A 27,564-nucleotide genomic window follows, 5' to 3' on the forward strand; every position below is an offset into this window, starting at 1 on the left:
GTATTAGTCAGAGGGCTGAAGAGGGGTTGTTGAGGTGGTTTGGTCATTTAGAAAGAATGAATCAAAGTAGAATGATATGGAGAGCTTTAAAATCTATAGGGGAAGGAAGGCGAGGTAGGGGTTGTCCTTGAAAAGGTTGGAGGGAGGGGGTAAAGGAGGTTTTGTGGGCGAGGGGCTTGGACTTCCAGCAAGTGTGCGTGAGCGTGTTAGATAGGAGTGAATGGAGACGAATGGTATTTGGGACCTGACGAGCTTTTGGAGTGTGAGCAGGGTAATATTTAGTAAAGGGATTCAGAAAAACCGGTTATTTTAATATAGCCGGACTTGAGTACTGGAAATGGGAAGTGTTACAAAAAACGCGATTCTAAAAGCTTAGAGATCTCCAGTGAATACTAGAAAGGACTGCCCTTCTAGCATCCAGCCTGTTACTGGGTTTTCGTAACAAGTAGTCAGTATCCTTGTCCAATTATCCATTAAAATTCAGTATTATTCAATAGTGCTTCAGGATTACAACTGGTAGGCTACTAACTAGAGAAATTAAAATTTAATAAATTTATTAAGTCTAGAGGTATATTATCAAATTAAATTAATCACAGCAATCAAAATAAAATCAATCTCTCGAGTTCAATATTATTGTGCTGAAAGCACATATCACATTTATAATTCTTAAGTACCGTCTGGTACATTAACATTTAATAAGATATTACAAATATGTACAAGTAAGTGTGTATGTGTGTAAGTGCTCTAAATAGTTCGCTATGTCTCACGACTCAACTAGACTTATACAAGTGACTGACAAAGTCCTCACATAAACTAACTTCTTGACCGACTGGCAACCAGAACAGTCTGCTTGAACAATGAAAAGAATGCTAAGCCCAATAGCCATATAACAAGCGACTGCGACACAATCAGGATCAAGGAGATAATATAACGACACTAAGTAGGGACCATCAGCAGATCCTCCACAAAAGTTACAAAACTCCCATACTACTGAATATAAGTTCAGCATAGGAAAAACCCTGACTGTGACAATACACAGAAACCAGTACAAAATTAGGTCAGAAGCTATAGCTAAGGACCTGAGATGTTCAGAGTGTCTAAGCGACACACAACCTCAGTACAACGTCGAAAATCACTAAGTCTATACAATGTTCTGTGAACAGAGTTCTACAGAACTAACAAGAATAATGAGACAGACAATCTGTACAACCACCAACAGAGTCTTGAGCAGACTGAATACTTCACGAGAGGTGAGGACACCCCCCCCCTCGATCACGTGATAGCCCAGTGGACAGCACAGCTCAGAAGCCGGCAGTATAACGAGCGACAAGCGATAATTACAGTAGTTTGACAATCAAGACTTGAACTGAGCACATATTATGTACATCCTAACAACATAAGTCAAATAAGAATATAAAGCAATATATTTACGATTTAGCTATTATCGCAAATATAAGCAATATAAAATTATATGAAAAGATAATATACATTATATATATACATAATAATCATTGTAACCCATTCAGGGGTTGCAACAGGAAGTACAATGCCTGCACTTTATTAAAGGAGGGTTTTGGGATATTGGCAGTTTGGAGGTATGTGTTGTGTATCTTTATACGTATATTCTTCTAAGCTGTTGGATTCTGAGCACCTCTGCAAAAACAGTGATATATGTGTAGATTATGAGGTGTTTACAGTGAAAATATAAGTGCAATTGAATTATGATGAAAAGCATATATTTTATACGAGGATTCAAGTTAGAGTATGTAGAAAAGAGGGAAATTTTTTCCCAGTAAAAGTAGGCCTTAGACAAGGATGTGTGATGTCACCATGCGAGGGTCTTGAGTGGGAGTTGTCAATTTTCTTTCTTTTTGGGCTGGAGGCAGTGGAGATGTCATGTCTCGTAGTTTGGAAGTTAGGAGGAGGTGCGGGATTACCAAAACTGTTGTCCAGAGGGCTGAGGAAGGGTTGTTGAGGTGGTTCGGACATGTAGAGAGAATGGAGCGAAACAGAATAACTTCAAGAGTGTATCAGTCTGTAGTGGAAGGAAGGCGGGGTAGGGGTCGGCCTAGGAAGGGTTGGAGGGAGGGGGTAAAGGAGGTTTTGTGTGCGAGGGGCTTGGACTTCCAGCAGGCATGCGTGAGCGTGTTTGATAGGAGTGAATGGAGACAAATGGTTTTTAATACTTGACGTGCTGTTGGAGTGTGAGCAAAGTAACATTTATGAAGGGATTCGGGGAAACCGGCAGGCCGGACTTGAGTCCTGGAGATGGGAAGTACAGTGCCTGCACTCTGAAGGAGGGGTGTTAATGTTGCAGTTTAAAAACTGTAGTGTAAAGCACCCTTCTGGCAAGACAGTGATGGAGTGAATGATGGTGAAAGTTTTTCTTTTTCGGGCCACCCTGCCTTGGTGGGAATCGGCCAGTGTGATAATAATAAAAAAAAAAAATATTTACGATTTAGCTATTATCGCAAATATAAGCAATATAAAATTATATGAAAAGATAATATACATTATATATATACATAATAATCATTGTAACCCATTCAGGGGTTGCAACAGGAAGTACAATGCCTGCACTTTATTAAAGGAGGGGTTTGGGATATTGGCAGTTTGGAGGGATGTGTTGTGTATCTTTATACGTATATTCTTCTAAGCTGTTGTATTCTGAGCACCTCTGCAAAAACAGTGATTATGTGTGAATGAGGTGAGAGTGTTGAATGATGATGAAAGTATTTTATTTTTGAGAATTTTCTTTCTTTTTGGGTCACCCTGCCTCGGTGGGAGATGGCCAACTTGTTACAAAAAAAAAAAAAAATACAGGAGAAGGTGTTACTAGCCTTTTGCTCAGACAGTGCCAGGGGGGCCAAGGAATTTAGGGGGCTGAAGCCCCATCCTTGGCACTGCCCCTGCTGTTTATATGTGTAATGCACATATTCAGTTTCATAAGATTTTGCAACTAATAGTGGTAAATGCTCTCATAACACAGGAGTGTTATGAGAGTATTCTTCACTTTACACAAGTGCCTTATATGAAGTGAAGAACAGTTTTTTTTTAAATATTCTTCTGTATACAGATTAATAGAGTTTATCTTACTTTACATTCTAGTTGTTATTTCTTGTTGATACTGAAATTTGTAGAGTGGGGCGATGTGGCTTTACTGGGCTGGGGTGGATGACTGTAGTTCTTGTGTTGATATGGATGCAGAGTTTTCAGTAGTTGTATTATTATAATAATGGGATACATTGCTGACAACAGTTGGATCAGTACACACACTGAGTAAGGCATGCCATGCTCCTAGAAAGCAACTGTAGGCAGCATGGGAGAGGGAAGGCATTGTGCCTCTTGAGTCCATGGCATAAAAATCTATGGCAGTGACAACCAAGAGTTTGCCCATAACTTAAGGCTTCTATTCCTGCAAGACTTACTGTTACATCATCCTTTTTTTTTTTAAGTTCAATGCAAAAAAAAAAAAGGATATACAGTGGAACCTCAAATATCGAACTTAATCCGTTCCAGGAGCTAGTTCTAAATTTGAAAAGTCTGAAAAGCGAATCATTATTTCCCATAAGAAATAATGGAAATACAATTAATCCGTTCCAGAAACCCAAAAATATTCACAAAAAAATACATTTTATAGATTAATTACAGTTTTACATACACACAACAAATGTAGTGTTCAATTATGCATTAATAAATGTAAACAAACATATAAAATAACATTTTTACTTACCTTTATTGAAGATTGGTGATGGCATCTGGAAGATAGGGAGGAGGAGAGAGGGAGTTGGGGTTAGTGTTTGGAAGGAGAATCCCCCTCCATGAGGACTTCAGGTATCAAAGCCCTCTCTGGGGTTACTTCCCTTCTCTGTCTTTTAATGCCAATAGGACCAGCTTGAGAGTCACTGGACCCCTGTTTATTATTTTTTTTTATTATCACACTGGCCGATTCCCACCAAGGCAGGGTGACCCGAAAAAGAAAAACTTCCACCATCATTCACTCCATCACTGTCTTGCCAGAAGGGTGCTTTACACTGTACTTCCCATCTCCAGGACTCAAGTCCGGCCTGCCAGTTTCCCTGAACCCCTTCATAAATGTTACTTTGCTCACACTCCAACAGCACGTCAAGTATTAAAAACCATTTGTCTCCATTCACTCCTATCAAACACGCTCACGCATGCCTGCTGGAAGTCCAAGCCCCTCGCACACAGAACCTCCTTTACCCCCTCCCTCCAACCTTTCCTAGGCCAACCCCTACCCCGCCTTCCTTCCACTACAGACTGATACACTCTTGAAGTCACTCTGTTTCGCTCCATTCTCTCTACATGTCCGAACCACCTCAACAACCCTTCCTTAGCCCTCTGGACAACAGTTTTGGTAATCCTGCACCTCCTCCTAACTTCCAAACTACGAATTCTCTGCATTATATTCACACCACACATTGCCCTCAGACATGACATCTCCACTGCCTCCAGCCTTCTCCTCACTGCAACATTCATCACCCATGCTTCACACCCATATAAGAGCGTTGGTAAAACTATACTCTCATACATTACCTTCTTTGCCTCCAAGGACAAAGTTCTTTGTCTCCACAGACTCCTAAGTGCACTTCTCACCCTTTTCCCCTCATCAATTCTATGATTCACCTCATCTTTCATAGACCCATCCCCTGTCTCACACAATAATTGTCCACAGTCCTCTGTTTCTGGCACCTCTTTAAGATTTCCCTAAAATGGGGCATGGTTTGTCACTGAACTTGTTGCAAAGTGTATGCCACTATGCTTCTTAAATCTGTCAAACCAGCCTTTGCTAGCCTTAAATTCACTATGAACACTGGTTCCAGGAGTTTTCTGTACCAGATCGGCATGCAACTTCCTTGCCTTTTCGCAAATAATGGTCTCTGAAACACTATCACCTGCCATCTCTTTATCCTTGATCCACACCAGCAACAACTTCTCAACCTGATCGATTGTCTGTGGTCTTTTTTTGGTTAGCATAGTAACACCTTTTGCAACATCAGCTTCCTTGATTTGTTCTTTCTTTGCCAGGATAGAACCGATGATCGACTTGTTTTTCCCATACATCTTGGCAAACTCAAGTCTCACACCACCCTCATACTTCTGTATTATTTTCTTCTTCACATCTATGTTGTTTCTCACTTTCTTTAGCACAGGGGTACCACTAGCAAATTTCTTTGTGCCCATGGTAGCTTATTTCACAGTCCCACAAGCACTAAACACTATGAAATAATCGTAAAATGTTTGAATGAGAGTGCAGATTAGTGTTCACTCAAGCATCAACAAAACCAGACTGGCTCATGGCACCTGTGTGGGGATGTGGACAGAGCAGGCTGCCAGGTAGGTCTGGTACCCGGCATTTGGAAAATAGGGGCGAGTTTGATAATAGGGACAAAGTTGGTTTGAAAAAAGTGTTTGATTTTCGAAGAGTTTGATAAGTGATACGTTCGAAATTTGAGGTTCCACTGTACTAACAGTACTAAAAAAAGTTTAATTATTTTTATAACTAACAATAGTTGATTATTATTTATTATTATTATTACGGTATTCATGGGAAAGCACTGAACCTGAAGAGATTATACATTGTCTGAGGAATGGGAGGTATTCATGTTTGATCCAAGGAATGGGAGAGTAGCTCCAGGTTCTTGTATGAAGCCTTTCACCAGTATCAAAGCACTGCTGTAGAGAGGCACTGAATTCATTTTGACATATATCTTTTTTGTTGGCAAGTACATATTAACTCATAAATTCTTCCAAATGTCTTTTACTTAATGTATTGTATTTTATATATCTGAATGTTGAAGATAAGATACTATTTTCAGCGGTACGTGTTGCTGTATGGTGTAGGCAAGACTAGGGATGAAGCACGAGCTGCAGTGAAGAAGCTTACTAAGGAAATTTGCAAGTTGTTTAGCAAGAAGTACAGCATTGATATTGCTGAAGGTAAACATCAACTGTGCATTGTTGGTTCTTCGAACCTGGGTTGGATGGACATGTTGGGCAGGTTTCCCTACATCTGCTGCTCTATTTACCTAACAGTAGGTAGGAACTTTGGCGTTAGGCAACTTTTGAGGTATCTTGGGGAAGAAGACCAAAAGACTGCAAGGAAATAGGCCACACTGATTGATTTTTGTGTTATCCTAGGTTACTAACACTCTGGGTTAATAATCCAAATAGTCATTATCTTTGTCAATTAATAATGGGGAATAGCAGTGAGATTTCTTATGTTCTTCCATCTGATCTTTTTCTTTCTTTTAAATGTTTTTTGTAATGTGTAATATTTTTTTCAGGTGGCAAAGTTAAAAAATCTTCGAGGGGAGACTTCAACTTTGAGGCTATTTTGAGTAAATTTTGTGGTCTTTCTTACTTTGATCAGCATCACATCACTAGTACTGTGGCTTCTCAGGTCAGTCATTAAAACCTCTCCTTTTTTCCTAATACAGTATGACTGAATGATTCTTTGACTTATCATTACTCAGAGTTTTGAGTACATAGATTTCTTTGGATTTTGATGAGTAAAAATGTAAAAAATAGAGATTTTTTTTATTTTCTGAAATAGGTATTTTTGTTTTATTTATGAATTATGGTACTGTACACCGAATATTGAATAATGCAGGGTGTGGTGTGGGGCAAAAATTATGTTTTTGAGGATTAGGGTGGGGAGTACAGGAATACCTCTCATATTGCGGTTAACAGGTGCCGAAAAAGGTTCCATTCTATGCAAAACTGCTCTGTTTAAAAGATTTTTATAATGTGTTAAATAAGTGCACAAATTTATTCATTTTCTTTTATAATTTTGATCCCCAGTAACCTCTTTTTTGAATAAGTTCTTTGATCATCTTCAAGTAGATAATAACTCCTTCAGGAATGCTCAGATTGTATATGCTCTCAAGAATAGAGCTGAGAGATCTCAAATCTCTAAATGGAAAGTACTTGAATGCCAGGTATTTTATCAGCACACTAATGCATTATTATAACAATGCTAACATCTAAGGTTCTTGACTCTTCTATATTCTGCTAGCAAATACAATATAAGAAATAAGAAATAGGCTCAGCATAAATGTAGAAGTCTTCACAAGATAAATTGTACAGTTTTTTGCAGTAGTACCTGATCAGACAGGATGTAATGGTTTTGTAGGCTTGAGGGCCACAGGAAACGACAGCTGACTGATAATTCAGTTACCAGGGAAGTCTTGGTGCAGGCTGTACTATGGGAGTAGAGGAGCTCCTTTAACCTGTTGTGGATATGTCACAGGTCATTATTATCAGTTATAAATGGAAGATTAATAAGTAAATCTACACATTTAGAATAGGAATTGTATTCTATTTTGTTCACCATGAAAATATCTTTTATCTTCATCCAGATTCTCCACTTCATTGGTAGAAGCTATCTGGGCAGTCTTGTCCAATTGAATACAATAAGCTGGATCATTCGCATCAACCTCGAGCCATTATTCAAAATCGTCCTTATTTTTTCTTAACAGCTCTCCTAAACTTCTCATTGATCTCATTATAGTATCATACTAATTAGAGGGTATTTTGTCCAGGTTCTCGAGATGTTGTCAGGCTGTGGTTCTGGCATGTCCAACTACCTGCCAACCCATGATCACATTGCCTTCCTGATGGACCTCATGGAAGTGGCACTCAATGTTCATGGTCTCATTGAACTCTGCATTCAGGTCTGTGAGCATTGTTATCTGTAGATTATCTATTATTAGTTTGATTTTTTTTTTTTAACAAGTTGGCCGTTTTCCACCGAGGCAGGGTGACTCAAAAAGAAAGAAAAAATCCCCAAAAAGAAAATACTTTCATCATCATTCAACACTTTCACCTCGCTCACTCATACATATATATATATATATATTTTTTTCAACAAACCGGCCGTATCCCACCGAGGCAGGGTGGCCCAAAAAGAAAAACAAAAGTTTCTCTTTTCAAATTTAGTAATTTATACAGGAGAAGGGGTTACTAACCCCTTACTCCAGGCATTTTAGTCGCCTCTTACAATACGCATGGCTTACGGAGGAAGAATTCTGTTCCACTTCCCAATGGAGGTAAGAGGAAATAAGGACAAGAACTAGAAAGAAAACCCAGAGGGGTGTGTGTATATATGCTTGTACATGTATGTATAGTGTGACCTAAGTGTAAGTAGAAGTAGCAAGACGTACCTGAAATCTTGCATGTTTATGAGACAGAAAAATGGACACCAGCAATCCTACTATCATGTAAAACAATTACAGGCTTTCATTTTACACTCACTTGGCAGGACGGTAGTACCTCCCTGGGTGGTTGCTGTCTACCAACCTGCTACCTATATCATATATATCTTTCTTTCAACACACCGGCCGTATCCCACCGAGGCGGGGTGGCCCAAAAGGAAAAACGAAAGTTTCTCCTTTTACATTTAGTAATATATACAGGAGAAGAGGTTACTAGCCCCTTGCTCCCGGCATTTTAGTTGCCTCTTACAACATGCATGGCTTACGGAGGAAGAATTCTGTTCCACTTCCCCATGGAGATAAGAGGAAATAAACAAGAATAAGAACTAGAAAGAAAATAGAAGAAAACCCAGAAGGGTGTGTATATATGTGCTTGTACATGTATGTGTAGTGTGACCTAAGTGTAAGTAGAAGTAGCAAGACATACCTGAAATCTTGCATGTTCATGAGACAGAAAAAAGGACACCTGCAATCCTACCATCATGTAAAACAATTACAGGCTTTCATTATACACTCACTTGGCAGGACGGTAGTACCTCTCTGGGCGGTTGCTGTCTACCAACCTACTACCTAGAATATATATATATATATATATATATATATATATATATATATATATATATATATATATATATATATATATATATATATATATATATATATATATATATATATATATATATATATATATATATATATATATATATATATATATATATATATATATATATATATATATATATATATATATATATATATATATATATATATATATATATATATATATATATATATATATATATATATATATATATATATATATATATATATATATATATATATATATATATATATATATATATATATATATATATATATATATATATATATATATATATATATATATATGCGCGCGCAGAACAACCACTCTGAAAGAATAGAGAAATTCCAAGCGCTTGGAATTTCTCTATTCTTTCAGAGTGGTTGTTTTGCATATTCTGAAATCACCTGTTTACTGTGATCTTATTGCATATATATATATATATATATTTTTTTTTTTTTTCAACAAGTCGGCCGTCTCCCACCGAGGCAGGGTGACCCAAAAAAGAAAGAAAATCCCCAAAAAGAAAATACTTTCATCATCATTCAACACTTTCACCACACTCGCACATTATCACTGTTTTTGCAGAGGTGCTCAGAATACAACAGTCTAGAAGCATACACATATAAAGATACACAACATATCCCTCCAAACTGCCAATATCCCAAACCCCTCCTTTAAAGTGCAGGCATTGTACTTCCCATTTCCAGGACTCAAGTCCGACTATATGAAAATAACTGGTTTCCCTGAATCCCTTCACTAAATATTACCCTGCTCACACTCCAACAGATCGTCAGGTCCCAAGTACCATTCGTCTCCATTCACTCCTATCTAACACACTCACGCACGCTTGCTGGAAGTCCAAGCCCCTTGCCCACAAAACCTCCTTTACCCCCTCTCTCCAACCCTTTCGAGGACGACCCTTACCCCGCCTTCCTTTCCCTATAGATTTATATGTTTTCCATGTCATTCTACTTTGATCTATTCTCTCTAAATGACCAAACCACCTCAACAACCCCTCTTCTGCCCTCTGACTAATACTTTTATTAACTCTACACCTTTTCCTAATTTCCACACTCCGAATTTTCTGCATAATATTTACACCACACATTGCCCTTAAACAGGACATCTCCACTGCCTCCAACCGTCTCCTCGCTGCTGCATTTACCACCCAAGCTTCACACCCATATAAGAGTGTTGGTACTACTATACTTTCATACATTCCCTTCTTTGCCTCCATAGATAACGTTTTTTGACTCCACATATACCTCAACTCACCATTCACCTTTTTTCCCTCATCAATTCTATGATTAACCTCATCCTTCATAAATCCATCCGCCGACAAGTCAACTCCCAAATATCTGAAAACATTCACTTCTTCCATACTCCTCCTCCCCAATTTGATATCCAATTTTTCTTTATCTAAATCATTTGACACCCTCATCACCTTACTCTTTTCTATGTTCACTTTCAACTTTCTACCTTTACACACATTCCCAAACTCATCCACTAACCTTTGCAATTTTTCTTTAGAATCTCCCATAAGCACAGTATCATCAGCAAAAAGTAACTGTGTCAATTCCCATTTTGAATTTGATTCCCCAAAATTTAATCCCACCCCTCTCCCGAACACCCTCGCATTTACTTCCTTTACAACCCCATCTATAAATATATTAAACAACCATGGTGACATTACACATCCCTGTCTAAGACCTACTTTAACCGGGATGTAGTCTCCCTCTCTTCTACACACCCTAACCTGAGCCTCACTATCCTCATAAAAACTCTTTACAGCATTTAATAACTTACCACCTATTTCATATACTTGCAACATCTGCCACATTGCTCCTCTATCCACTCTATCATATGCTTTTTCTAAATCCATAAATGCAATAAAAACTTCCCTACCTTTATCTAAATACTGTTCACATATATGCTTCAATGTAAACACTTGATCTACACATCCCCTACCCACTCTGAAACCTCCTTGCTCATCCGCAATCCTACATTCTGTCTTACCTCTAATTCTTTCAATTATAACCCTACCGTACACTTTTCCTGGTATACTCAGTAAGTATACTCAGTAAGAAATACCAAAATAAAACAATAAAATAAAGTCATTACAGAAATGTTTTGTTGATATTCAGTAGTAAAGTTCGACTTACGACCATTTCGACTTACGACCGGTTTCTCGGAACCGAACTCGGTCATAAGTCGGATGGTAGGTGTATATATATAAATTTCTTGATGATTCCACGTATCTATTTCCTTGGTAAGGTTACCTTTGTGTTGCGAGTGTGTACTGGTACACAGTATGCAGGAACGTATGTACATCTAAGGAATAACGTGAGAGATTCAGAAATAAATATTGTTATCCTGTAATGTTATACATTTCAGATGATCAAAGAGGTTAGTGAAATAGAGGCTCAGCTGGTAGAGCGGGGCTGCTTAGCTGGCTGGTATTGCCCAGCTCTTCTCCTTCATGTTGTTGGTGTTCTCAGGAAGTATCATTGTTGTTTGCTTGGTAAGTCAGTCATTTTTTATGATTTTTTAAATTAAATTCCATGTGGTGTGAATATTATGCAGAGAATTCAAAGAGTAGAAATTAGAAGAATATGTGGGGTTTGCAGGTATAATTCAGAGGGCTGTGGAGGAGTTGTTGAAATGGTTGGGGCATTTATAGAGAATGGAGGAGAACAGGATGACCTAGAGGGTGTATAAGTCACTGTTGAAAGGAAGGAGGGGTAGAGGTCTCAGGAATGGTGGGTGAGAGGGGGGGGGGAAAAGAGGCTGAGTTTCAGAGGCTTGATCATCCAGAAGGCTTGTGTGAGTGTGTTAGATAGGAGTGAATGGAGACAGGTGGAAGATAGGAGTGAATGGAGACATGTGTAAGATAGGAGTGAATGGAGACAAGTGGAAGATAGGAGTGAATGGAGACAGGTGGAAGATAGGAGTGAATGGAGACAAGTGGAAGATAGGAGTGAATGGAGACAAGTGGAAGATAGGAATGAACGGAGACAAGTGGAAGATAGGAATGAACGGAGACAAGTGGAAGATAGGAATGAACGGAAACAAGTGGAAGATAGGAATAAACGGAGACAAGTGGATGTTCTGTTGGAGTGTGACCAAGGTAACTTTTGTGAAGGGATTCAGGGTAAACTGATTAACTGGATTGAGTCCTGGAAGTGGGAAGGGCAGAGCCTGCACTCTGAAGGAGGGGTGAGGATGTTGGAGTCAGAGGTGTAATCTAAATTTTGACATCAGCTTGCTTCTGGAGAGACAGTGATTGAGTGAATGATTGTGAATGTGTTTTTTTGCTTGGGTCAACCTGCCTTGGCAGAAATGGTCACTGAGGAAAAAAAAAAATATACATTTATATTTTCTTCTTTCTTTCAATGCACCGGCCGTATCTCACCAAGGCAGGGTGGCCCAATTAAAAAAACAAAAGTTTCTCCTTTTACATTTAGTAATATATACAGGAGAATGAGTTACTAGCCCCTTGCTCCTGGCATTTTAGTTGCCTCTTACGACACGCATGGCTTACAGAGGAGGAATTCTGTTCCACTTCCCCATGGAGATATGTGGACATAAACAAAAACAAGAACTAATAAGAAAAAATAGAAGAAAACCCAGAAGGGTGTGTATATATATGCTTGTTAGGTAAGACACATATGCAACAGTTAGACAACTTTATTCCTGACTATGGAATTGAACTTCTCCAGGCTGAGGGACTGACAACCTCAAATTCTACGACTTCAAGGGTGATGGACTGATTACATCGTCTTCACATCTCTACTGTTCCTGCCTACTTTCTGTATTCGACTGAAGAAGCCTACTGTGTAGGCGAAACGTTTCGGAATAAAGTTGTCTAACTGTTGCATACGTGTCTTACCTAACAACCTGTCGGTATTGTATACCATTTTGATGTTCATATATATGCTTGTACAAGCATGTGTAGTGTGGCCTTAATGTAAGTAGAAGTAGCAAGATGTACCTGAAATCTTGCATATGTATGAGACAGAAAAAAAAGACACCAGCAATCCTACCATCATGTAAAACAATTACAGGCTTTTGTTTTACACTCGCTTGGCAGGGCAGTAGTATCTCCTTGGGTGGTTGCTGTCTACCAGCCTACTACCTAGGACATATCTACATACATTTATATCTACATACATAGGTTAAGAGAGTGGTGAAGCAATGTAAAAAGAGAGCAAATGAGAGAGTGGGTGAGATGTTATCAACAAATTTTGTTGAAAATAAGAAAAAGTTTTGGAGTGAGATTAATAAGTTAAGAAAGCCTAGAGAACAAATGGATTTGTCAGTTAAAAATAGGAGAGGAGAGTTATTAAATGGAGAGTTAGAGGTATTGGGAAGATGGAGGGAATATTTTGAGGAATTGTTAAATGTTGATGAAGATAGGGAAGCTGTGATTTTGTGTATAAGGCAAGGAGGAACAACATCTTGTAGGAGTGAGGAAGAGCCAGTTGTGAGTGTGGGGGAAGTTCGTGAGGCAGTAGGTAAAATGAAAGGGGGTAAGGCAGCCGGGATTGATGGGATAAAGATAGAAATGTTAAAAGCAGGTGGGGATATAGTTTTGGAGTGGTTGGTGCAATTATTTAATAAATGTATGGAAGAGGGTAAGGTACCTAGGGATTGGCAGAGAGCATGCATAGTTCCTTTGTATAAAGGCAAAGGGGATAAAAGAGAGTGCAAAAATTATAGGGGGATAAGTCTGTTGAGTATACCTGGCAAAGTGTATGGTAGAGTTATTATTGAAAGAATTAAGAGTAAGACGGAGAATAGGATAGCAGATGAACAAGGAGGCTTGAGGAAAGGTAGGGGGTGTGTGGACCAGGCGTTTACAGTGAAACATATAAGTGAACAGTATTTAGATGAGGCTAAAGAGGTCTTTGTGGCATTTATTTATTTGGAAAAGGCATATGACAGGGTGGATAGGGGGGCAATGTGGCAGATGTTGCAGGTGTATGGTGTAGGAGGTAGGTTACTGAAAGCAGTGAAGAGTTTTTACGAGGATAGTGAGGCTCAAGTTAGAGTATGTAGGAAAGAGGGAAATTATTTCCCAGTAAAAGTAGGCCTTAGACAAGGATGTGTGATGTCACCGTGGTTGTTTAATATATTTATAGATGGGGTTGTACGAGAAGTAAATGTGAGGGTCTTGGCAAGAGGCGTGGAATTAAAAGTTAAAGAATCACACATAAAGTGGGAGTTGTCACAGTTGCTCTTTGCTGATGACACTGTGCTCTTGGGAGATTCTGAAGAGAAGTTGCAGAGATTGGTGGATGAATTTGGTAGGGTGTGCAAAAGAAGAAAATTGAAAATGAATACAGGAAAGAGTAAGGTTATGAGGATAACAAAAAGATTGGGTGATGAAAGATTGGATATCAGATTGGAGGGAGAGAGTATGGAGGAGGTGAATGTATTCAGATATTTGGGAGTGGACGTGTCAGCGGATGGGTCTATGAAAGATGAGGTGAATCATAGAATTGATGAGGGGAAAAGGGTGAGTGGTGCACTTAGGAGTCTGTGGAGACAAAGAACTTTGTCCTTGGAGGCAAAGAGGGGAATGTATGAGAGTATAGTTTTATCAACGCTCTTATATGGGTGTGAAGCATGGGTGATGAATGTTGCAGCGAGGAGAAGGCTGGAGGCAGTGGAGATGTCATGTCTGAGAGCAATGTGTGGTGTGAATATAATGCAGAGAATTCGCAGTTTGGAAGTTAGGAGGAGGTGCGGGATTACCAAAACTGTTGTCCAGAGGGCTGAGGAAGGGTTGTTGAGGTGGTTCGGACATGTGGAGAGAATGGAGCGAAACAGAATAACTTCAAGAGTGTATCAGTCTGTAGTGGAAGGAAGGCGGGGTAGGGGTCGGCCTAGGAAAGGTTGGAGGGAGGGGGTAAAGGAGGTTTTGTGTGCGAGGGGCTTGGACTTTCAGCAGGCATGCGAGAGCGTGTTTGATAGGAGTGAATGGAGACAAATGGTTTTTAGTACTTGACGTGCTGTTGGAGTGTGAGCAAAGTAACATTTATGAAGGGGTTCAGGGAAACCGGCAGGCCGGACTTGAGTCCTGGAGATGGGAAGTACAGTGCCTGCACTCTGAAGGAGGGGTGTTAATGTTGCAGTTTAAAAACTGTAGTGTAAAGCACCCTTCTGGCAAGACAGTGATGGAGTGAATGATGGTGAAAGTTTTTCTTTTTCGGGCCACCCTGCCTTGGTGGGAATCGGCCAGTGTGATAATAAAAAAAAATAACAACATTTATATCTACATACATTCAGAACTGGTGGAGGCAGACTCCATACATAGTTTTAAGAATGGGCCCATGAGACTAGGAAAGAGTTAATCTGGCAAGCAGTAAATTGAGAGGTAGGGCCAGGAGTTGAGACTCGGCCCCTGCAACCACACACAGGTAACTTCATATATACATACGTGCATAACTACATATATGTGCGGTGAAGACTTTCATGATACAAAAATGAGAAATAATGGTTGTCTATGTATTTTGACCTCCAGCTGAGCTCCTCCTCAGCACATACAAAGGAATGAAGAGAGAGAGACCAGGTATTTATGAGGGTTGCAAGATTAGGTGGTTTCTTGCCTTGCTGGTTAAAAGGAGCATCTTACTTTTGGGGCAGAGCTTCTTGAGTCCTCAAAGTGCCTCTTTTTTTGTGTGTGTGAAATTGTGAGTGTCTGTGTATTTGTTGTGTGTGTCATGAGATAATTTTGAACATAAAAGAATGAAGGAACAATGCAATACAGCATTTGTATGTATAATTTAAACTTTAATATTGCTGATCTTGAACTTTTCTCAGTGTCACAGGAGCAGACTTGTGCTATCTTCGAAGGTTTGTGCCGCCTGGTGAAGGCTAACCCTTCAGACTGTACCTCCCCTGAACGAGTGGTTTTTGCATACCTTTATGAGCTTTATGCTTCATGTTCCTTCCTGAAGGTAAGTTATATGCTATACTGGTCTTCATTTCTTGGAAAATCTAAAGTATAGTATCTTAATTTGTTATTTACCAACCACTTTGAGACATATTTTAGAATTGAGATATATTTTTGAATGTATTAAGTAGCTGTAATTTTAAAGTTCTGCAAGGCTCTTCCTGGAAAGGGCTGCCTTCATACTGGTTAAGGGCTCTTGTATTAATCAATTGGAAATACAGTGGACCCCCGCATAACGATATTATTTCAATCCAGAAGTCTGTTTGGGTGCCGTTATAGACCGAATTTGTTCCCATAAGAGATATTGTGAATTAGATTAGTCCGTTTCAGACCCCCAAAAATACACCTACAAAAGCACTTACAAAAATACACTTACATAACTGGTCGAGTTGGGAGCTGATCATTATGCGGGGGTCCACTGTACTCTTCCCTTGGATCAAACCTGATCACCTCCTTCCCTAGGTCTGTGTGACCCTGTATGTGTAGAGCTGCCCCTAGATACGACAATGATCATAATTACATATAGGCAGTGGCATGGAGACAATTAGTTGAAGTTTGACAGGGTAACTTTTATGAACGGATTCAGGAAAACCAGGTGGGAAGGGTAGTGCCTGCACTTTGAAAGGGGGTGAGGATGTTGATATCGGAAGATACTCTGACTGTGATGTCAGCACACTTCTTGAAAGACAGCAGTTGAGTGAATGTTATTGAATGCATTTTCTTCTTTGGTTCACCCTGCCTTGGCAGGAGATGGCAGTGAGTTAAAAAAGTAATTATAATAATTACAATAATAAGATGGCAGTGAGTTAAAAAAGTAATTATAATAATTACAATAATAATCTGGAAGAGCATTCTTCCATATAATTATGTAATTCATTCCTTATAGCATAGTATATGCAAAAAAAAAGAAAAAAGTATTTTCTGTTTTAAATCTTTGAGGTTCCTATGAATTGGTAGCCTATTAGTGAAGATATATTTACTGTAGCTAATGTTTACTATTCTATTTTTCCAGTCAAAACATCATGAGCTATTCTCAGTAGTGTACCCAAAAATCAAACAAGCTCTTTATGCTAGTATCAGCCCAGCACAGGGAACATACCGATGGTCTCCACAGTTTATGGAGGAGTACATAAAAAATCCTAAGTAAGTTTTAGAATGGTCTTACATAAATCTTGTCATCAGTCCTTATGTAGTTTTTGGAGCTCTTATTACTACACTTGATCACTTTTATAAGCATTCAGGGCCTGGATCTTTCTAAAAAAAAATTATGATCTGATATGAAACAGTGACAGCACATATAAAACTGATTGAAAAATGAAACGTGTTTCCTTACTGCTAGTTTACACGGTTAACTCTTAAAATGGGACTGAATTTGCTCTTTGTTTTATGAAGTATTTGTCTTGAATTATTACAGTTTTTATTTTCACGGTGAACTAGTTTATTAAAATAAGGAATAATTCTATTATAAAGTATGCAGATGTTGCATCATGAATGGGATTTTCCCTTCTATTTTCATATCTGCAACATGGTTTTCTGGCTCATTACATTGATCATACATGTATATGTGCTTTCTAATGTTATCTCTCACCTCATGTTAATTTTTAAGATTGCCTGAAATGCCTGCATAACCAGAGGCTTTCTATATATGCTGTTAAATGGCATTCGGTTTTGTAAAAAAAATGTGCCTTGTGGAAATAAATTATTATTATTAGTTGTAGTAGTGTTTTTATTACACCAACACACCAGTATGGGCATTCCAAGCCTCAGTTCAGATGACTTCTCTACCATTCAAGCACATTTCTCATTACACATGCCATTAAGAAAAAACCTCACAACCTTAATATTAACTCAAAACTTTACACTTCTAGTGCCAGTCCTGACCACGCTCCTCCTCCTTCCAGCTTTTCTCCTTTTCCTTTCTCCTCTTTCCCCTTCTTATCCCTCCCTTTCCTATCCCTCCACTCTTAGTCATTCCCTCCATCCTCCCCCCCTCCATAGTCCTCTATATTTTCTATTGATCTGCTATCTCTACGAACAGTTCCTTCAGTCCTCATATTCACACAGCTCATTACCTCATTCTTGATCAACCTCCAATTCAATCCACTACAGTTGCTTCACCCTTTTTTTTCACTTCACTTCACCCCTGATACATTCAACCCTAATCACAAACCCCCTCAGTATTATTCACTCACAGTAAATGTCAATAAATCTGTAATTACTCCCCCATCAAGGAAGGTTCCTTGATGTTGGTAGGGGGCTCTTGATTTAGGGAATTGGATCTGTGCATGCTCCAGTTCCCCGAATTAAGCTTGAATGCCTTCCACATCTACCCCCCCAGGCGCTGTATAATCCTTCGGGTTTAGCGCTTCCCCCTTGATTATAATAATAATAATAATGTAATTACTCCATTATTTGTTAGGTTCACAGTAGTTTAAAATCTTGGTTGCTTTGACAGAGTTTTAGATTACATGTCTAAATCCTTAGCCTAAATTCAAGTGTGGCTGTTTATTGTGTAAAATGTGATTTTATGCAACAATGGAGCCCATCATGACCAATAATATACTGGAATTAAAATCCTTTTCTCAGTACATTGTATACCATCATGGTTTGCCACTTGGCCAACCCTGGTTCGTGCTCACATGATTCCTTCTTTACACAATATTTTTTTTTATTTATGTAAAGATGTACTAACAAAACTAAAAAAAAATTATTGTAATATTATTAAATTTTATGAAATTTACAAATGATTTAGTGTCACAACATACAGCTTCCTGGATGAATACTTTATCACATAACATTAACTAACTATAGATCCGTGCTTTCCTATTAATTACACCACTTTTATTTTTTATCGTCTGATGTTGAAATTATCCATTATTTATCATGGATTTGTTTATTACTATTTATTATGTATTTTTTTCTGTTGGATGATATTTTTAGATATGTTAACAAGCAGCATCTGACAAAACTGAAGTATTTATATAGTTTACAATATTCATTGCTCAAAAAAGAGAGAGAAAGAGAGAGAAAAGAAAAAGAAAGCCCTTAGTGTTATGAAACTGCTGTACTTAAGACTTTAAGCCTGTGGATAATTTGCTGATGTGTGGATATTCAGATGCTCTGTAGTGCTGCTGATAGTAAAATGTATTTTGAAATGTTAAATGTTACACCCAATATCTTGACTTCCTCTTTATACAATACCTTTTCATCATCACCAGACAGTATTTTCCCATCTGCTTACTGTGGGATTTAAGGTGATGATAATGGCTACAATGACCTTACTCCTACAACTAGGAGGTGGTATATAAGCTACAGTACTTTTTAACAAGATTTACTGTTTATATTTTCTTCCAGGTTAAAAGTTGATTCCAGCATAATCAAACAGCTGTCTGACCCTAGCAACCGGTATAGTTTTGTATGTAATGCAATCATTGATGCTTGTGCCTCCAAAACTTCCAATGAAAAGCTGAATGACATGGCTGTCCTATGTGCAGAACTCACTGCTTCATGTAATGCTCTCTCTGCAGAATGGTTAGGTATGTTCAGACATTTATTATTTTAATGAGACTTAAACATGCATTTATATTTGGACGAGATACACAAATATCCTGCATATGAGAGAATGAAGCTTATGATGACATTTCTGTCTGACTTGGACCATTGGCTAGTCATGTGGTGTGACCAGTCAATGGTATGACTACTCAGTAGTCCAAGTTGGACCGAAACATCGTCATAACCTTCTTTTTCCTATGTGCAGGTTATTTGTGTATTGTTCCAGTCACAATATTGTGTATTTTTGTTCCTTTTGGTTGAGATACTCTTGATACTAGTGAACATTTACTCTTCCACCCCTTCACAGATTGTACTAATTTTTTTATATTGTTTACATAGGGGTTCTGAATGCGCTGTGTTGCTCATCCATGGAGAGTCACGGTTACATTGAAGTTTTGTCACAAGTTGCTCTTCGGGATCCACATTCAACGCCAACTATTCACAGCTCCTTGGCTGTATTCACTGCGATTCTTATTGCTCGCCATTGTTTCACACTTCCTGATTTTCTCAAGTGTGTTGTTCTTCCCTCTCTGATGGCAGCATGGAACTCAGGTTGGATCATATTTTCCTAGCCATATATTCATGTGTTTGCATCTTTGTTCCATCTGAAACTGTCAATGACTGTTTGTCCATGTCTAAAGTTATTGCTTATGTCATAATTTTACAGGCATTGTGGACAATCTTTGCAGTACTCATTAATGCATATATTTATAACTAGCAGACACAGTAGTCAGAGAATGGCTTCTTTATATCTTTAAATTCTGTTTTTGGTCTCATTATTGGTTTTACAATTTAAAAACCATTCATCTTTATTTGTTGTAAAATTTAAAAACCATTTATCTATAAAATTCGAGTACTTGCTTTTAATCAATAGTGTCCCTACTATACTGAAACTTGAGGCACATTACCTTTGTTTAAGCTTGACATTGAACAATAAAATGGTATAAAATACCGACAGGTTGTTAGGTAAGACACATACGCAACAGTTAGGTATCTTTATTTTCAAAACGTTTCGCCTACACAGTAGGCTTCTTCAGTCGAGTACAGAAAAGTTAACAGAAGCAGAAGAGACTTGAAGATGATGTAATCAGTCCATCACCCTTGAAGTTTTGAGGTGGTCAGTCCCTCAGTCTGGAGAAGAGTATTGTTCCATAGTCTGAAACTATATAAGGCTCTATCCTATCACTTCAACTCCATATTGTTTCAGACTATGGAACAATACTCTTCTCCAGACTGAGGGACTGACCACCTCAAAACTTCAAGGGTGATGGACTGATTACATCATCTTCAAGTCTCTTCTGCTTCTATCAACTTTTCTGTACTCGACTGAAGAAGCCTACTGTGTAGGCGAAATGTCTTGAAAATAAAGATACCTAACTGTTGCATATGTGTCTTACCTAACAAGCTTGACATTAAGTTCATGTTGCAATATTATGGTAATTTTTATAATTTTTTTTTTTTTTTTAACAAGTCGGCCGTCTCCCACCGAGGCAGGGTGACCCAAAAAGAAAGAAAATCCCCAATAAGAAAATACTTTCATCATCATTCAACACTTTTGCCTCACTCACACATAATCACTGTTTTTGCAGAGGTGCTCAGAATACAACAGTTTAGAAGTATATACATATAAAAATACACAATATATCCCTCCAAACTGCCAATATCCCAAACCCCTCCTTAAGAGTGCAGGCATTGTACTTCCCATTTCCAGGACTCAAGTCCAGCTATATAAAATAACCGGTTTCCCTGAATCCCTTCACTAAATATTACCCTGCTCACACTCCAACAGCTCGTCAGGTCCCAAATACCATTCGTCTTCATTCACTCCTATCTAACACGCTCACGCATGCTTGCTGGAAGTCCAAGCCCCTCACCCACAAAACCTCCTTTATCTCCTCCCTCCAACCTTTTCGAGGACGACCCCTACCCCGCCTTCCTTCCCCTACCGATTTATACGCTCTCCATGTCATTCTACTCTGATCCATTCTCTCTAAATGACCAAAGCACCTCAACAACCCCTCTTCAGCCCTCTGACTAATACTTTTATTAACTCCACTCCTCCTCCTAATTTCCACACTCTGAATTTTCTGCATAATATTTACACCACACATTGCCCTTAGACAGGACATCTCCACTGCCTCCAACTGCCTCCTCGCTGCAGCATTTACAACCCAAGCTTCACACCCATATAAGAGTGTTGGTACTACTATGCTTTCATAAATTCCCTTCTTTGCCTCCATAGATAACATTTTTTGTCTCCACATATACCTCATTGGAGTATTAATTGCTTTTATTGTTCATTTTTTTTACAGGGGAGGGCAATCCAGAAGCAGAGCCAGGCGCACGCTTGACATGTCATCTGTTGCTGCGTATTTTCAAGAGTGTTGACACTCCACAACCAGCACAGTATTCAGCAGGTGAGTTCACCCTGAAAAAATATTTTGTTATTTAAAAGTTAAAATAATTAAAGTAAATGGCTTATACTTTGTCCAATATTATGGTAACCAGGACAAGGACAGGCTGTATTAGTTTAGGAAAAAATGCATTTATGTTTGACAGCTCATACATTAACTGTGGACATGGGAATTGCTTAATTTAATTATATTTCTTTATTACATCAGGAAATGTAAATGTGTTGTAAACTGAGGCATATTTTTTCCTCAACTCACTGGCTGCATCCCACCAAGGCAGGGTGACCCAAGAAGAAAAACAAAAAGTTTTTTTCCTTTTACATTTAGTAATTTATACAGGAAAAGGGAGTTACTGCATCCTTGCTCCTAGCATTTTAGTTGCCTCCTACAACATACATGGCTTATGGGTAAAGAATTATTTTCCACTTCCCCATGGAAATTAAGAAGAACAAGTGCTATTAAAAAATTGAAAAAACCTAGCTGGGTGTGTGTATATATGCTTGTACATGTATGTGTAGTGTGACCTTAGTGTAAGTAGAAGTGGCAAGACATACCTGAAATCTTGCGTGTTTTTGAGACAGGAAAAAAGACACCAGCACTCCTGCCATCATGTAAAACAATTACAGGTTTCCATTTTACACCCACTTGGCAGGACGGTAGTACCTCCCTGGGTGGTTGCTGTCTACCAACCTGCTCCCTATATGAAGCATAAGTCTTTCTTTCTTTCAACACACCAGCCGTATCCCACCGAGGCGGGGTGGCCCAAAAGGAATAATGAAAGTTTCTCCTTTTCTTTCTTTCTTTCAATACACCGGCCGTATTCCACCGAGGCGGGGTGGCCTAAAAGGAAAAACGAAAGTTTCTCCTTTTACATTTAGTAATATATACAGGAGAAGGGGTTACTAGCCCCTTGCTCCTGGCATTTTAGTCGCCTCTTACAACACGCATGGCTTACGGAGGAAGAATTCTGTTCCACTTCCCCATGGAGATAAGAGGAACTAAACAAGAACAAGAACTAGAAAGAAAATAGAAGAAAACCCAAAGGGGTGTGTATATATATGCTTGTACATGTATGTGTAGTGTGACCTAAGTGTAAGTAGAAGTAGCAAGACATACCTGAAATCATGCATGTTCATGAGACAGAAAAAAGGACACCAGCAATCCTACCATCATGTAAAACAATTACAGGCTTTCGTTTTACACTCACTTGGCAGGACAGTAGTACCTCCCTGGGTTGTTGCTGTCTACCAACCTACTACCTAGATGAAGCATAAATCTTTCTTCTTTCAGCACACCGGCCGTATCCCACCGAGGTGGGGTGGCCCAAAAGGAAAAACAAAAGTTTCTCCTTGTACATTTAGTAATATATACATTATATATGTTATATATTATATATGTTATATATTATATATATTATATATTATATTATATATTATATTATATATTATATTATATATTATATTATATATTATATTATATATTATATTATATATTATATTATATATTATATTATATATTATATTATATACATTATATACATTATATACATTATATACATTATATACATTATATATATTATATATATTATATATATTATATATATTATATATATTATATATATTATATATATTATATATATTATATATATTATATTATATTATATATATTATATTATATTATATTATATTATATTATATATATTATATTATATAATATTATATTATATATATTATATATATTATATTATATATATTATATTATATATATATATATATATATATATATATATATATATATATATATATATATATATATATATATATATATATATATATATATATATATATATATATATATATATATATATATGGAGTGTGAGCAGGGTAATATTTAGTGAAGGGATTCAGGGAAACCGGTTATTTTCATATAGTCGGACTTGAGTCCTGGAAATGGGAAGTACAATGCCTGCACTTTAAAGGAGGAGTTTGGGATATTGGCAGTTTGGAGGGATATGTTGTGTATCTTTATATGTGTATGCTTCTGGACTGTTGTATTCTGAGCACCTCTGCAAAAACAGTGATTATGTGCGAGTGTGGTGAAAGTGTTGAATGATGATGAAAGTATTTTCTTTTTGGGGATTTTCTTTCTTTTTTGGGTCACCCTGCCTCGGTGGGAGACGACCGACTTGTTGAAAAAAAAAATATATATATACAGTGGACCCCCGGTTAACGAACTTTTTTCATTCCAGTAGTATGTTCAGGTGCCAGTACTGACCGAATTTTTTCCCATAAGGAATATTGTGAAGTAGATTAGTCCATTTCAGACCCCCAAACATACACGTACAAACGCACTTACATAAATACGCTTACATAATTGGTCGCATTTGGAGGTGATCGTTAAGCGGGGGTCCACTGTATATATATTTTTTTTTTTTTTTTTTTTCAACAAGTCGGCCGTCTCCCACCGAGGCAGGGTGACCCAAAAAAGAAAGAAAATCCCCAAAAAAGAAAATACTTTCATCATCATTCAACACTTTCACCACACTCGCACATAATCACTGTTTTTGCAGAGGTGCTCAGAATACAACAGTCCAGAAGCATACACATATAAAGACACACAACATATCCCTCCAAACTGCCAATATCCCAAACCCCTCCTTTAAAGTGCAGGCATTGTACTTCCCATTTCCAGGACTCAAGTCCGACTATATGAAAATAACCGGTTTCCCTGAATCCCTTCACTAAATATTACCCTGCTCACACTCCAACAGATCGTCAGGTCCCAAGTACCATTCGTCTCCATTCACTCCTATCTAACACGCTCATGCACGCTTGCTGGAAGTCCAAGCCCCTTACCCACAAAACCTCCTTTACCCCCTCTCTCCAACCCTTTCGAGGACGACCCCTACCCCGCCTTCCTTCCCCTATAGATTTATATGCTTTCCATGTCATTCTACTTTGATCCATTCTCTCTAAATGACCAAACCACCTCAACAAACCCTCTTCTGCCCTCTGACTAATACTTTTATTAACTCCACACCTTCTCCTAATTTCCACACTCCGAATTTTCTGCATAATATTTACACCACACATTGCCCTTAAACAGGACATCTCCACTGCCTCCAACCGTCTCCTCGCTGCTGCATTTACCACCCAAGCTTCACACCCATATAAGAGTGTTGGTACTACTATACTTTCATACATTCCCTTCTTTGCCTCCATAGATAACGTTTTTTGACTCCACATATACCTCAACGCACCACTCACCTTTTTTCCCTCATCAATTCTATGATTAACCTCATCCTTCATAAATCCATCCGCCGACACGTCAACTCCCAAGTATCTGAAAACATTCACTTCTTCCATACTCCTCCTCCCCAATTTGATATCCAATTTTTCTTTATCTAAATCATTTGACACCCTCATCACCTTACTCTTTTCTATGTTCACTTTCAACTTTCTACCTTTACACACATTCCCAAACTCATCCACTAACCTTTGCAATTTTTCTTTAGAATCTCCCATAAGCACAGTATCATGAGCAAAAAGTAACTGTGTCAATTCCCATTTTGAATTTGATTCCCCATAATTTAATCCCACCCCTCTCCCAAACACCCTAGCATTTACTTCCTTTACAACCCCATCTATAAATATATTAAACAACCATGGTGACATTACACATCCCTGTCTAAGACCTACTTTTACCGGGAAGTAGTCTCCCTCTCTTCTACACACCCTAACCTGAGCCTCACTATCCTCATAAAAACTCTTTACAGCATTTAATAACTTACCACCTATTCCATATACTTGCAACATCTGCCACATTGCTCCTCTATCCACTCTATCATATGCCTTTTCTAAATCCATAAATGCAATAAAAACTTCCCTATCTTTATCTAAATACTGTTCACATATAAATTATATATATATATATATATATATATATATATATATATATATATATATATATATATATATATATATATATATATATAGGTAGTAGGTTGGTAGACAGCAACCACCCAGGGAGGTACTACCGTCCTGCCAAGTGAGTGTAAAACGAAGCCTGTGATTGTTTTACATGATGGTAGGATTGCTGATGTCTTTTGTCTGTCTCATAAATATGCAAGATTACAGGCATGTCTTGCTACTTCTACTTACACTTAGGTCACACTACACATACATGTACACATTTATTTATACACACTCATCTGAGTTTTCTTTGATTTTATCTTAATAGTTCTTGGTCTTATTAATTTTCCTTTTATATCCATGGGGAAGTGGAATAAGAATCTTTCCTCCGTAAGCCATGCGTGTTGTAAAAGTCAACTAAAATGCCGGGAACAATGGGCTAGTAACCCCTTTTCCTGTAAAGATTACTAAAAAGAATAAGAAGAAGAAAATTGTCAAAGTGGGAAGTCTGAATGTGCGTGGATGTTGTGCAGATGATAAGAAAGAGATGATTGTGGATGTTATGAATGAGAAGAAGCTGGATGTCCTGGCTTTAAGTGAAACAAAGCTGAAGGGGGTGGGAGAGTTTCAGTGGAGAGGAATAAATGGGATTAGGTCAGGGGTTTCAAATAGAGTTAGAGCTAAAGAAGGAGTAGCAATAATGTTGAAGGATAAGCTATGGCAGGAAAAGAGGGACTATAAATGTATTAATTCAAGGATTATGTGGAGTAAAATAAAGATTGGATGTGAAAAGTGGGTTATAATAAGCGTGTATGCACCTGGAGAAGAGAGAAGTGTAGAGGAGAGAGAGAGATTTTGGGAAATGTTGAGTGAATGCGTGGGGAGTTTTGAATCAAGTGTGAGAGTAATGGTGGTTGGGGATTTTAATGCTAAAGTGGGTAAAAATGTTATGGAGGGAGTAGTAGGTAAATTTGGGGTGCCAGGGGTAAATGTAAATGGGGAGCCTTTAATTGAGCTATGTGTAGAAAGAAATTTGGTAATAAGTAATACATATTTTATGAAAAAGAGGATAAATAAATATACAAGGTATGATGTAGCACGTAATGAAAGTAGTTTATTAGATTATGTATTGGTGGATAAAAGGTTGATGGGTAGGCTCCAGGATGTACATGTTTATAGAGGGGCAACTGATATATCGGATCATTATTTAGTTGTAGCTACAGTTAGAGTAAGAGGTAGATGGGAAAAGAGGAAGGTGGCAACAACAAGTAAGAGGGAGGTGAAAGTGTATAAACTAAGGGAGGAGGAAGTTCGGGTGAGATATAAGCGACTATTGGCAGAAAGGTGGGCTAGTGCAAAGATGAGTAGTGGGGGGGTTGAAGAGGGTTGGAATAGTTTTAAAAATGCAGTATTAGAATGTGGGGCAGAAGTTTGTGGTTATAGGAGGGTGGGGGCAGGAGGAAAGAGGAGTGATTGGTGGAATGATGAAGTAAAGGGTGTGATAAAAGAGAAAAAGGTAGCTTATGAGAGGTTTTTACAAAGCAGAAGTGTTATAAGAAGAGCAGAGTATATGGAGAGTAAAAGAAAGGTAAAGAGAGTGGTGAGAGAGTGCAAAAGGAGAGCAGATGATAGAGTGGGAGAGGCACTGTCAAGAAATTTTAATGAAAATAAGAAAAAATTTTGGAGTGAGTTAAACAAGTTAAGAAAGCCTAGGGAAAATATGGATTTGTCAGTTAAAAACAGAGTAGGGGAGTTAGTAGATGGGGAGATGGAGGTATTGGGAAGATGGCGAGAATATTTTGAGGAACTTTTAAATGTTAAGGAAGAAACAGAGGCAGTAATTTCATGCACTGGTCAGGGAGGTATACCATCTTTTAGGAGTGAAGAAGAG

At 38.0% G+C, this 27,564-nt stretch overlaps 1 protein-coding gene across 1 annotated transcript in view; it reads left to right on the forward strand.

The window, feature by feature from the left end:
* The window catches only part of LOC128687157 (mediator complex subunit kohtalo), a 144,484-nt gene that overhangs the window by 36,539 nt on the left and 80,381 nt on the right, over positions 1–27,564 (forward strand). The window contains exons 15-23 of the mRNA XM_070092567.1: positions 5,841–5,961; positions 6,309–6,424; positions 7,566–7,697; positions 11,236–11,362; positions 15,667–15,803; positions 16,812–16,942; positions 19,154–19,335; positions 19,691–19,903; positions 21,664–21,768. Coding sequence (XP_069948668.1) covers positions 5,841–5,961; positions 6,309–6,424; positions 7,566–7,697; positions 11,236–11,362; positions 15,667–15,803; positions 16,812–16,942; positions 19,154–19,335; positions 19,691–19,903; positions 21,664–21,768 — 1,264 coding nt within the window. The remainder of the gene's footprint in view (positions 1–5,840; positions 5,962–6,308; positions 6,425–7,565; positions 7,698–11,235; positions 11,363–15,666; positions 15,804–16,811; positions 16,943–19,153; positions 19,336–19,690; positions 19,904–21,663; positions 21,769–27,564) is intronic.

This window comes from Cherax quadricarinatus, chromosome 40 (genome assembly GCF_038502225.1).
Source record: "Cherax quadricarinatus isolate ZL_2023a chromosome 40, ASM3850222v1, whole genome shotgun sequence".
Taxonomy (NCBI): domain Eukaryota; kingdom Metazoa; phylum Arthropoda; class Malacostraca; order Decapoda; family Parastacidae; genus Cherax; species Cherax quadricarinatus.